The sequence below is a fragment of the Oratosquilla oratoria genome, chromosome 8 (assembly GCF_046742065.1).
Source record: "Oratosquilla oratoria isolate Oo_2021 chromosome 8, ASM4674206v1, whole genome shotgun sequence".
NCBI classification, from domain to species: Eukaryota; Metazoa; Arthropoda; class Malacostraca; order Stomatopoda; family Squillidae; genus Oratosquilla; species Oratosquilla oratoria.
In genome coordinates this window covers 22,961,736-22,974,235 of record NC_134784.1, presented here as the reverse complement: position 1 = coordinate 22,974,235, position 12,500 = coordinate 22,961,736, and the positions used below count along the sequence as shown (strand labels likewise).

Below are 12,500 nucleotides of genomic sequence, written 5' to 3'. Positions count from 1 at the left end.
AAAACGGAATGTAGAACTGGAAGATGGTAATAAAAGATAATAAGAAGATAATGGTGACATAGCTCGGGTTAGTGGTGGTCATCGTGGACTTTTGGATGGTTACGGGAGTGTGGTGGTCATTGGGCCTTTGGGGAGTGGGGGATTCTACTTTGCTGAATAAAATCCCCTGGCTAAGATCCTCCTCGTAATAGAGATATTTCAGAATGCCCTCTCTCCCTCCCTCTCTCTCTCTCTCTTTTTACATTGGCTCGGCCACACTTGTAATTTGCTGTTTCCGCATGTTTCCCAAATCTCATTAAGTGCATTGATAGATTGAAAGGTGTGCTTCGGCGAGACCCAAAAGCCATACCATAGATGAGGTACAAAACATACGACAACTGTTTAAGACATTTGACCCTATCCTCAAAAAAAAAAAAACAATAATAAATAAATAAATAAATAAAATAAATAGACAAATGAATAAACAAATAAAAAAAAACGGGGTGTGGGGGGTTAATACAAGCCTGTAATATTTAAAATTATATTGATAATTTTTAAAATTATTATGTTTTCATACTATATACTGTACTGATCGGACGTAGATTTAACCGAGAAGTGGGAACAAGTTTCCTGTTAAGAAAGGTGAGGAGCCTACGCCAGGAGGAGCTGAGTAGCATCTGCAGCCGACGACGTAACCTTTGCCCTATGTACTATATGCGCTTTGGGAACCACTAGGGCAGGTAACACACAGTCACTGCTGGGAATCAGAGAGGGGTGCGGGATTCGAACCCAAAACTAAGCGAATGCGAGACCAGCACGCTACCGATGATGCCACCAGGTCATAAGTAAATATGATAAGAGTTTTAAAACTCACTTGAAGAAACACATAAGCACTCTTTTTATTTATTGTCTCTTTAGGCATCGTTTCTCAATTAATGAGAGACATAAGAGAGGATGTAGAGGGGGGACGGGGAGGGGGAGGGGAAGAAGGAGGAGAGAGGGGAGAGGGGGAGGGAGAGGGGGAGGAGAGGGGGAAGAGGATGATTCTGGAGGGGGACGGGGAGGGGGATGGGAGATGGGGAGAGGGGGGAGAGGGGGAGGGGAGAGGGGGAGGGGAGAGGGGGAGGGGAGAGGGGGAGGGGAGAGGGGGAGGGGAGAGGGGGAGGGGAGAGGGGGAGGGGAGAGGGGGAGGTGGTGATTCTGGAGGGGGATGGGGAGGGGGGAGAAGGGAGAGGAAGGAAGCAAAGGTAGGGAGGGGGAAGATGAGGAGGCAAGAAGGGAAGGGAAATGGGGAAGAGAGGAAGGGGAGAAAGGAAGGCAGCAAGGGAAGGAAGGAAAAGGAGGACATGAAAGAAGGAGGGGGAAGGAGGGGAAAGAGGGGAAAATAAGGAAAGGAAGAATGAGAAGAGGAAGGGAGTGTGGAGATGGAGGGAGTGGAGGAAGTAGAAAGAGAATTGATAAAGGGAAGAGAAAGGGAGTAGGAAAAGAAAGGGAGTGGAGGGAAGGGGGGGAAGGAAGGGAGTAGAGGGAGGAAGGGAGTGGACAGAGAAGGGAAGTGGGGACGGGGAGAGGAAGGGAGTGGGGGAGAGAGAGGGAGTGAATGGGGGAGTTAGAGAGACAAAGGGGAGAGAAAGGGAGTTGAGAGGGGGAGAGAAAGGGAGTGGGGAGGGGGAGAGGAAGTGAGGGAAGTAGGGAGGGGTAAGGGTAAATGGGAGTAAGAGTTGTGTGTTTAGGGGGATGGCCGGGGGAGGGGGGGGGGTCCAGGACACAGGTCACGAGAAGGTAAAATGTACTCATGTGTATACATGAGCTACTAGCTATACGAAGCTTAGCAGATCGTATATATATATATATATATATATATATATATATATATATATATATACATATATATATACATATATATATGTGTGTGTGTGTGTGTGTGTGTGTGTGTGTGTGTGTGTGTGTGTGTGTGTGTGTGTGTGTGTGTGTGTGTGTGTGTGTGTGTGTGTGTGTGTGTGTGTGTGTGTGTGTGTGTGTGTGTGTGTGTGTGTGTGTGTGTGTGTGTGTGTGTGTGTGTGTGTGTGTGCGCGCGCGCGATTCACCATGGTCTTGGATCACGTGCTGAACTCGTGATCGATGTCTATTTCCTTCCCGAAAGAGAGCTCAGAGCTCATATATGACCGATCCATGGGTAATGCTGTGACCTTACACCCACACACGCACACCCAACTCCCCGCCCGTAAGAGTTGGAGTAACAACACGCAGCGCAGCGATACTGAAATTATTTCAGCCCTGGGCGGGATTGGAACCCGGACCGCCGTAGTGGCAGCCGGGAACTCTACCAACTGTGCCACAAGTGTGTGTGTGTGTGTGTAGATTTATATTTCTTCCTTTTTACTTGTTATACAACTGCGAAGAGTTAAAGGGATCACAATATTCACAATATATTCAAACAAGATACTTGCACTTCTTTATCAGTGTGATCAATCCTACATCAACCTAACCTAGCCTAACCTAACCTAGCGTGATCAAATACTCAACCTAACATAGCCGTTAGCCTATCCTTGGCTCATCTAACCTAACCTAACCTAGATTGACATAACTCAACCTAACCTAGCCTATCCTATCCAAGACCTAACCTAACCTAACGTAGCATACCTTAGTTAAGCCTAATTTTCCCAAGTCTAATAAAGCATAACTTGGGTTAGCCTACCCTAACCTTGTCTCATTTAGGTTAGTCTATCCCAACCTTGTCCAAGTTAGCCAAACCTAGCCTAGCCCAATTCAGCCAACTGACACCCAAAGTCTCCAAATTTAGTGTGTGTATCACACACCCCACCCACCATCCCCCCCTGCCCCCTTCCACCCACTTGGCTGCACCCCCCTCCCCCTTCCCCCCCAAGCAATTAACTGTACATTGAGGTCACCATCACACTAATTAGAGTACTGGCCGGCCGATGTACTTGAAATGAGCCTCGCGTGTTGTCCTACTTGAGGACCTAGTACACGTGTGGAGATTGTAACACAGATGTGATTTTTTTATATATTATTATTTCTAGATTTACGATGATATTCTCTAGATAGATTTTATTCTATCTGCCGTCAAACGATTCGATTCAGTAAAGAGAAGGACCGTGTATAAACCTCTTTCTTTATGATGGTTCTCTTTAAGAGCCCATAAGGTCAAACGGTTTGTCAAACAAGCGTTTGAAGGGATGCTTGACCATGTGAATGGTTGTCAAACACGCTTGACAAACGTGTTTGACAACCAAATACTCCATTCACACGGTCAAACGTCACTTCAAACACTTGTTTGACAAACGTGTTTGACAACCAAATACCCCATTCACACGGTCAAACATCACTTCAAACACTTGTTTGACAAACCATTTGACCGTGTGAATGGCCTTTAAGAATCTTGTTATGTTTGTCAGACAATTCTATTCAGTTTAGTGAAGGACCCCTGTCAGCTTAACCTTCCCTTTCCTCCTTCCCATCCTTCGTTAACTTCGTTTAACTTTGTTAACTTCCTTTAACTCCGTTAAACTTCGTTAAAGTCATCTCATCAGACCCTTTCCCTGTGATCACTCACTTCAAAGGCCTTATTCAACCTAACACCAGACGATCTTATTCAGCAAAGGACAACTCTTCGTCCTGAAGGATCCAGGCTTTTCCTGGGGTGGATGGGCCCCATTGTGGTGCTGTGCCTCACTGCACTGCTTCTGACCGAACGGTGTGGCGGAGGGCAGGGATGGCCCTGTATCCCCGTTAGCTGAATTAAGGATTACAAAGGTGGAGTATGCCGACAGGAGACCTTTTGGTCCATAACTAGGTCGGATGCGAAAAACATACAATAATGATAAGTAAATAAATAAATAAATATATCATATATAATGATCAATAAAAGTAATTTGGTTTATGTATTGTGTGATTAGTTATTTCGATCGTGTATATATGAACGTTATTGTTTTGAGCGCGAATATGTTTTAATATTTCTAAAAAATGCAGCCAATAAATAATAATGACTACATCATTCAAACATTCACAATTTGTGCAACGAATATATTATTGTGTAATCGTCTGTATATACTTGATCCCTTGCCTCTCCTCGGTAGGCTTACGTGTAATAAAAAAAAATCAACCTATATAACGAAATATATAGAGAAAATATGTACGTAATGACGTCATAAATAAATACAAAATAGTCCCCCGTTAACAAACCCGTTTTCTACTTACCCCTCTGCTGGAAGAACGATTTAGTGTTGCATCGGAGAGAGACCGTTTTCTATGAAGAGCTCCTTCCCATAGGTCCAGCCTATTACAGAAAACGTTAACTTAATGATAAACCCCATCATCATAAAAGATAAATTAATTAACTCAGTTAAACATATACATAACACTAATGAAAAATAAAAATATTATATTAATAATTAGTTACCCTACTTTGTTTTTGTAGAAATAGAGATTTTTTTTATAAAGCGTTAAATATATCAACAACTACATCGATCTTTTCAATACAATTCAAGGAAAGCGTAGAATATTTCTGATTTTTTTTAAATTTTGAATTCAGTTTATGAAATAACTTTTCCTTAACCACACAAAATATATAATCTTAATTGATTATAGTTCTGGGTTACATATGAAATTTCTCATACAGCTTACATATATGCGAACATATACACTGAAAATGTGATATACGAAAGCGCTCTGCTTCGTTAGTTTATTTTTCCAAGTGGTCTACTTTGCATATACTGTACACATACATATCTCCATGCCAGTACATATGTACATATGCAAGTGTATGTATGCATATATGATTACAAGTGCGTGAGTTTTACAGGAGAAAATAAAAACTTTGGCCCATAATTGAAACTTTCTTTTTCACACACACCATCCTCTTAATTAAGGGGAACAGTAACGGCTTGTACCGGTAAACCCATGTCGCACCTTGAGCGCGGCGTGAACCTGGGTCCTCAATCGTGGGAACCGAAAACGTGAACCACTGCACCACTAAACGGTGTGTGTGTGTGTGTGTGTGTGTGTGTGTGTGTGTGTGTGTGTGTGTGTGTGTGTGTGTGTGTGTGTGTGTGTGTGAGAGAGAGAGAGAGAGAGAGAGAGAGAGAGAGAAAGAGAGAGAGACAGCGTGTATTTGTGTGTGTCTGTGTGTGTGTGTGTGTGTGTGTGTGTGTGTGTGTGTGTGTGTGTGTGTGTGCGTGCTCGCGTGTATGTAAGGGGATAAGATGATGGACGTACGTATATTAACTAAAACGACTTGAACCACTTACCTGTTGGGTGAGGGCGAAGAGAGTGGGTGTGTGAGAACATGGGCGTGATCGCGCCAATCAGGAAGCGACGAGGTTAGACTCGAACCAAGAGGTGAGGTGCCCCTCAAGGACGTGTGGAGACTCAACCCGAGGGGCGAGGTGGCACTCAAGGAGGTGTTCAAGGAGGAGGCGAGGTTGAGTCCTCCTCCAACGGATCCAGGGGTCGTGTTGCCTTGGCCTTGGAGAATCCAATCCACATCGGCTCCTGGAAGAGGAGGAGGAACCTTAGGAGGTCTTCCGGTTCGGGGACATCAACGCCTTCTTCAGGAAGGTCATTGAGCCCCCCCTTCCCCTCCCCACCCGAAGAGAGAGACTGAAAGTGATAGGTCTCCAATATGGTCGTCTCCAGATTCGGAGACGTCAACGCCTTCTTCAGGAAGGTCATTGAACACCCCCCCCCCTCCCCACCCGAAGAAAGAGACTGAAAGTGATGGGTCTCCAATATAGGCGTCTAGAACTGCAGCCCCAAAGGTCTTGACATTTGGTCTTTCGAAAGAGCCCACGATTACTTCATCAACTTCAGTTACATTTCCTCTGCCTTTTTTTACATAAAGGTAAACGCGAGACAGTGCGACTCGTGTGTATGTTTGATTCACCATGGTCTTGGATCACGTGTCGGACTCGTGATCGACAGCTTTTTTCCTCCCGGTAGAGAGCTCAGAGCTTATATATGACCGATCTAGGGGTAATACTGTGACTTTACACGCACACACACCCCGAACTCCCCGCCCACGAGAGTTGGAGTAACACCCCGCAGTGCAGCGATACTGAAATTATTTCAGCCCTGGGCGGGATTCGAACCCGGACCGCCGTAGTGGCAGCCGGGAACTCTAACCACTGCGCCACGAGGTTGTGTGTGTGTGTGTGTGTGTGTGTGTGTGTGTGTGTGTGTGTGTGTGTGTGTGTGTGTGTGTGTGTGTGTGTGTGTGTGTGTGTGTGTGTGTGTGTGTGTGTGTGTGTGTGTGTGACGTGATACTCTGTATGTCAGCGTTTCTCAGCCGGGGTTCCCCGGAACCCTACGGTTCCGCAAAAGTTCCCTTAGAGTGGGTTTACACGGTTCTAACGGTTCGTCGAACGCGGTTCGACAGACACGTGTCTAAAGTGATGTGTGAACGTGTGAACGGGGTATTTGGGGTTTAACCAACGTGTTCGACAACCAAATACCCCGTTCACACGTTCACAAATCCCTTTAAACACGTGTCTGTCTGTCGAACCGCGTTCGACGAACCGTTAGACCGTGTAAACCCACTCTAAGGGTTCCGCGAGAACAAGTGAGATAAGCTAATGCACTTTTGATTTTCTATCTAATTTCATATACGTAATATAATTAAACACGCACGACATATTCTTGGGTATTGTAATAATGTAATATAGACATCATCCTATCTCACCTATTATTACAATGAAAATAAAATGAGAAAGATATGTTTTTTTTTTCTTGTTTTTTTTTTAAGGGGTTCCTTGAGACATGCAATTTATCTTAAAGGTTACGCAAGGTTAAAAAAGGTTGAGAAACGCTGCTGTATGTGAAGTGGAGACCCACCTTTGGGCATGGAGAGCCTCGTCCTCCGGGCCGACGTGGGAATCTGGAGCGAATACTCGATCAGCCCGTCAGCGTTGACCTTGGGCAGCTGACGCCTCGCTATCCGTGCCTGCACGGCGGCCATGACGCCGTCAGCGCCCTCGTAGGACTGAAAAGGAGGATGACAGGTTGTCAGGAGTCTGGGTGTGTCGTGTCCCCAAAATCATGCCGATCATTTTACTCGTTCACGTTGCTCGATGCTGGAGCGACCTGTTTGAGCGTCGGTACATGTGGCGGAGGTCGTGAGTAAGCAAATATATAAGTAAATACAAGGTAAGTAAATAAATAGACAAGATTAAGACAAAAACGAATAAACAACCTAAAAAAAAACTTAGCTAAGTTCTTTTAGAACGGTTTGAGCGTCGGTACATGTGGCGGAGGTCGTGAGTAAGCAAATATATAAGTAAATGCAAGGTAAGTAAATAAATTAATAAGATTAAGACAAAAACTAATAAACAATCTAAAAAAAAAACTTAGCTAAGTTCTTTTAGAACGGTTTGAGCGTCGGTACATGTGGCGGAGGTCGTGAGTAAGCAAATATATAAGTAAATGCAAGGTAAGTAAATAAATTAATAAGATTAAGACAAAAACTAATAAACAATCTAAAAAAAAAACTTAGCTAAGTTCTTTTAGAACATGGATCTTTTCCTAAAACAATTGAACCAACGAGGTCATTTTGAGCGCATACTTGATCAATTTTATTATGGTTACAGCAAAGCAACTTTGTCCAACTGAGGACATCTTCTGGTCTTAAAGAGTTGATAGCGTTATAATCCAATGTCCATACCCCCAAAAAAAGCAAGACATGCACCCTTTTACTTCTTCCGCCAATCACAAACACTTCTCGTCGATTTGCAAACCTCCTCCAACCCATGAGCTTCATTCGAGAACGATCGTGATTGGTCAGTGAAGTAAAGGGGCGTGGTTTGTTCCGCCACGGCCCAGCAACTTTTTTTTGTGTGTGTGTGTGTGTGTGTGTGTGTGTGTGTGTGTGTGTGTGTGTGTGTGTGTGTGTGTGTGTGTGTGTGTGTGTATTTACCTAGTTGTATTTACCTAGTTGTATTTCACGGGAAGGAGAGCTACGCTCGTGGGGTCCCGTCTCCATATCTCATTTTATCTAAAATATTTTTAAATTCATGTATTGTTCTTGCACACACTATTTTTTCATCCAACTTGTTCCAACTGTCTATTACTCTGTGAGGAAAGCTGTTCTTTTTCAGATCTCTTCTATAGCTGTCCTTCTTGATTTTCCTTCCGTGTCCTCTTGTGTTTCCATCATCCCATTTTATCAGATTCTCTCTATCAATAACTTCTATGCCTTTCATGATTCTGTAAATAGCTATCAAATCTCCTCTCTCTCTTCTTTGCTCTAATGTCTGTAGTTCAAGTTTTGCTAGTCTCTCTTCATATGATAGTTTTTAGATAGTTGGTGCCAATTTTTTAATTGCTCTTTGTATTCTTTCAAGTTATTTTTATACATTTTTTTGTACTTGGTGACCATACTGTTGCTACATATTCCAATTTTGGTCTTAATTCTCAGAGTGGTTAGAATTTTCTTCACCATTTCTTCATCCAGGTATGCAAATGCCACTTTGATTGTTCTTATTAGATTATAAGTTTCTCCAAAAATCTTATTTATATGTTTCTCAGGTGACATATTATTCATAACAATGACTCCCAGGTCCTTCTCATTCTCTACTTTTTTATTCCTTCTTCTCCCAATTTATATGATCCTATTATTCTGTTTTTGCTTTTTCCAAATTCCATTATACTACCACTTTTTAGTGTTGAACTCCATCTCCCACTTCCTACTCCATTCCTGTACTTTGTTCAGATCATTCTGTAGTGACTCACAATCTTCATCCGTTTTCACTTTTTTCAACAGTTTTGCATCATCTGCAAAGAAGCTCATATAACTTTTAATTCCTTCATCCATATCATTAATATATATAGCAAACATTATTGGGGCCAGAACTGTTCCTTGTGGGACACCGCTTATTACTTCATCCCATTCTGAGTGTTTATCTCTTACCACCACTCTCATTTTTCTTTCTTGCAAAAAAATTTCCATCCATTTAAGCAGTTTGCCCTGTATTCCTCCTTCAGTTTCTAATTTCTTAAGCAACTTTTTGTGTGGTACTTTGTCAAAAGCCTTTTTCAAGTCCAGAAATGCACAATCAGCCCATCCATCTCTTTCTTGTATTATGTCTATTAGCCTTGAATAGAAACATATCAAATTGGTGACGCATGATCGTCCTTGTCTGAATCCAAATTGCCTTGTATTTAGCACGTTGTTTTTTTTTCTAAATATTTTACCCATCTACTTTTGACAATTCTTTCACAAATTTTTGCTATTGTACTTGTTAGAGAGACTGGTCTATAGTTGGTAGGGTCTTCCTTATTTCCCCCTTTATATATAGATACTATATTTTATCTTTTCCAATCTTCTGGGACTTTTCCTTCTTTCAAGGAACTGTTTATTATGCTATGTATTTTGGTCTACCAGTTCTTTCCTGCATTCTTTCAAAATCCAGTTTGCTATTTCATCTGGTCCATGCGATTTTCTAACATCAAGATTACTCAAGTGTTTCAATATTTCATTCTTTGTTACTTCTATTTCTTTCATGGGGGGGACTTTCTCTTTCCATTCGATCTCTTCAGGTTGTATGTTCTCTCTTGTAAACACTGATTTAAAATGTTTGTTCATAATTTTCTGCCATTTCTAATTCCTCTGTATATTCAACTCCTCCTTGCCTTAATTTTTCCAAATCTTGTTTGTTTTTCAGTTTGTTGTTTTACAAATCTGTAAAATAGTTTTGGTTGATCTTTTACCACTTTCTCTATGATATCTTTTTTCATATTTTCTCTTTTCCTCTCTGCACGCTTGTACATATTCATTTCTATAACAAGTATATATTTTCCACTTTTCAGGTCTTTTGTCCTTTCCTCCACTTAGTCCAAGCTTTATCTCTTTTGTCTTTTAACTCCTCACAACTTTTGCTGTACCAGCATTTTATATTTTTCTTTTCTTGTTTTTGTCTTGGGACATACTGTTCCACTCCTTTTTTATGAAGAAAAAAAAATTCAAAATATTCCATTTCTCCTCCACTGTTGTTCCTTCTTTGTATATTCCTTCCCAGTTTTCTTTTGAAAGAATTCTCTTATTTTATCAAAAGTTTGTTTTTTCATACATCATTCTTCCTTTTCTATATTGTTCATTTCTTTTTCATGTATTTTTCCTCATTTAATTCCAGTTCGATCAATATATGGTCACTTTTTACTTATTGGTGTTTTATATTCAATCTTTTCCACTATTCCAGGTTCAGATGTGATTATTAGGTCCTGTCTCGATGGTTCTTCTTCATTTCTATACCTAGTGTTCTCACTGTATCCACTGTGTCCATTGTATGATCAACAATCATCTCGAGTAGAACATTTCCCCATGAACCGTCTCCACCCTTTGCTGTCATCTCTTCCCAGCAGACTTCTTTGCAATTAAAGTCGCCCATCATAACTATTCTTCCTCCATCTTCCATTATCTTATTTAATGTTATCTTTGTGTCCTCTAACATACTTTTATGTTCACTCTCTTCCCACGAGGCTGTTTTCGGAGGCACATAATTCACCACGAACTTTCTGTTCTTCTTATCTCTATCTTCCACTTCGATCATAATCATCTCTACTGGATTCTTTCCATATGTAACACTCTTCACATTTATACCCTTCTTAGTCAGGAACATAACTCCACCCCCTTGTTTTGTCTCTCTGTTTCTAATCCAATAATTATATGCATCATTACCTACACTGTTGGGTGGTAGTTCACCTTTTAATTTCGTTTCCACGTGTGTGTGTGTGTGTGTGTGTGTGTGTGTGTGTGTGTGTGTGTGTGTGTGTGTGTGTGTGTGTGTGTGTGTGTGTGTGTGTGTGTGTGTGTGTGTGTGTGTGTGTGTGTGTGTGTGAATGTCTTTTTTAAAAGAGTATGTTTCTGTCAACACCAAATGGTTTTATTCAGCTAAGGGGAATCCGATGACCGAAGGAGGAATGTGCTCTTTCAATAAACTATCTAGAACACGTTGTCACTTTAATGAGGTTATTCTAGCTAACGACAGACGATTTTATTCAGCTGAGGGGGGCACAAAGGGATATAGGGGAGAGAAACGTTACGTCCACGTTTACTACTAGGCAAAAGAGAGAGAGAGACAGAGAGAGATAGAGAAGAGAGAGAGAGAGAGAGAGAGAGAGAGAGAGAGAGAGAGAGAGAGAGAAATATTTCAGTAATGACGTGATAGTAAACAAGTTTCACGGCAAAGAATTGATGTCAAAAACCACACAGGCTCATACATCCGTTCTCTATGATACTGTGCCCTCTATCACTATCATAGAAAATGGGTCTAAGCATGAAGCAACCTTTATTCCGCGATAAAGTGATCCACATATTTCATTCTGAATGACGTCAGACAATTTTATTAACTTATAATCATCATTATTATTATCATTATCGTCATTATTACTATTATCATTATTATTATTATCATCATTATTATCATCATCATTATCATCATCATTATCATCATCATTATCATCATCATTATCATCATCATTATCATCATCATTATCATCATCATTATCATCATCATTATCATCATCATTATCATCATCATTATCATCATCATTATCATCATCATTATCATCATCATTATCATCATCATTATCATCATCATTATCATCATCATTATCATCATCATTATCATCATCATTATCATCATCATCATCATCATTATCATCATCATTATCATCATCATTATCATCATCATCATCATCATCATCATCATCATTATCATCATCATTATCATCATCATTATTATCATCATTATTATCATCATTATCATCATCATCATCATCATCATCATCATCATCATTATTATTATCATTATCGTCATTATTACTATTATCATTATTATTATTATCATCCATCATCATAAATCGCCACAGCAAAGGAGACAACATTATGACAACAATTATGAAAATCATGACGAAGACAACAACTATGACAACCTTTGCAACAAATTTTATTCTACCCAGCGATGTATGTGTGTGTGTGTGTGTGTGTGTGTGTGTGTGTGTGTGTGTGTGTGTGTGTGTGTGTGTGTGTGTGTGTGTGTGTGTGTGTGTCTGTGTTTCATCTTGACCATGGATGATGTGCTGGACTCGTGACTGAAATCTATCACCCTTTAGGACGAGAGTCTTTAGTCCGACCGACAGGTAATACTTAACTTGTTAGATTGACCATATATCCATTCCTGTTCCTAAGGGAGACAGTAACGACTTGATGTATTTGTGAAAACTCCTCACGACTTGGGCGCGGTGAAAACTCGTTACTAAAGTGTGGGATCCCGAAACAGAGATAAAGATAGAGAGAGAGAGAGAGAGAGAGAGAGAGAGAGAGAGAGAGAGAGAGAGAGAGAGAGAGAGAGAGAGAGAGAGAGAGAGAGAGAGAGAGAGAGAGAGTGTGTGTGTGTGTGTGTCTGTGTGTGTGTGTGTGTGTGTGTGTGTGTGTGTGTGTGTGTGTGTGTGTGTGTGTGTGTGTGTGTGTGTGTGTGTGTGTGTGTGTGTGTGCGCGTGCGTGTGTG

At 41.1% G+C, this 12,500-nt stretch overlaps 1 protein-coding gene across 1 annotated transcript in view; it reads right to left on the bottom strand.

The window, feature by feature from the left end:
- LOC143027631 (TOG array regulator of axonemal microtubules protein 1) overlaps nt 1–12,500 on the bottom strand; it is a gene marked incomplete in the record, with an annotated part of 199,434 nt that overhangs the window by 97,768 nt on the left and 89,166 nt on the right. The window contains 3 exon segments of the mRNA XM_076189018.1: nt 4,201–4,279; nt 5,250–5,493; nt 6,832–6,979. Of these exon segments, the coding sequence (XP_076045133.1) occupies nt 4,201–4,279; nt 5,250–5,493; nt 6,832–6,979 (471 nt within the window).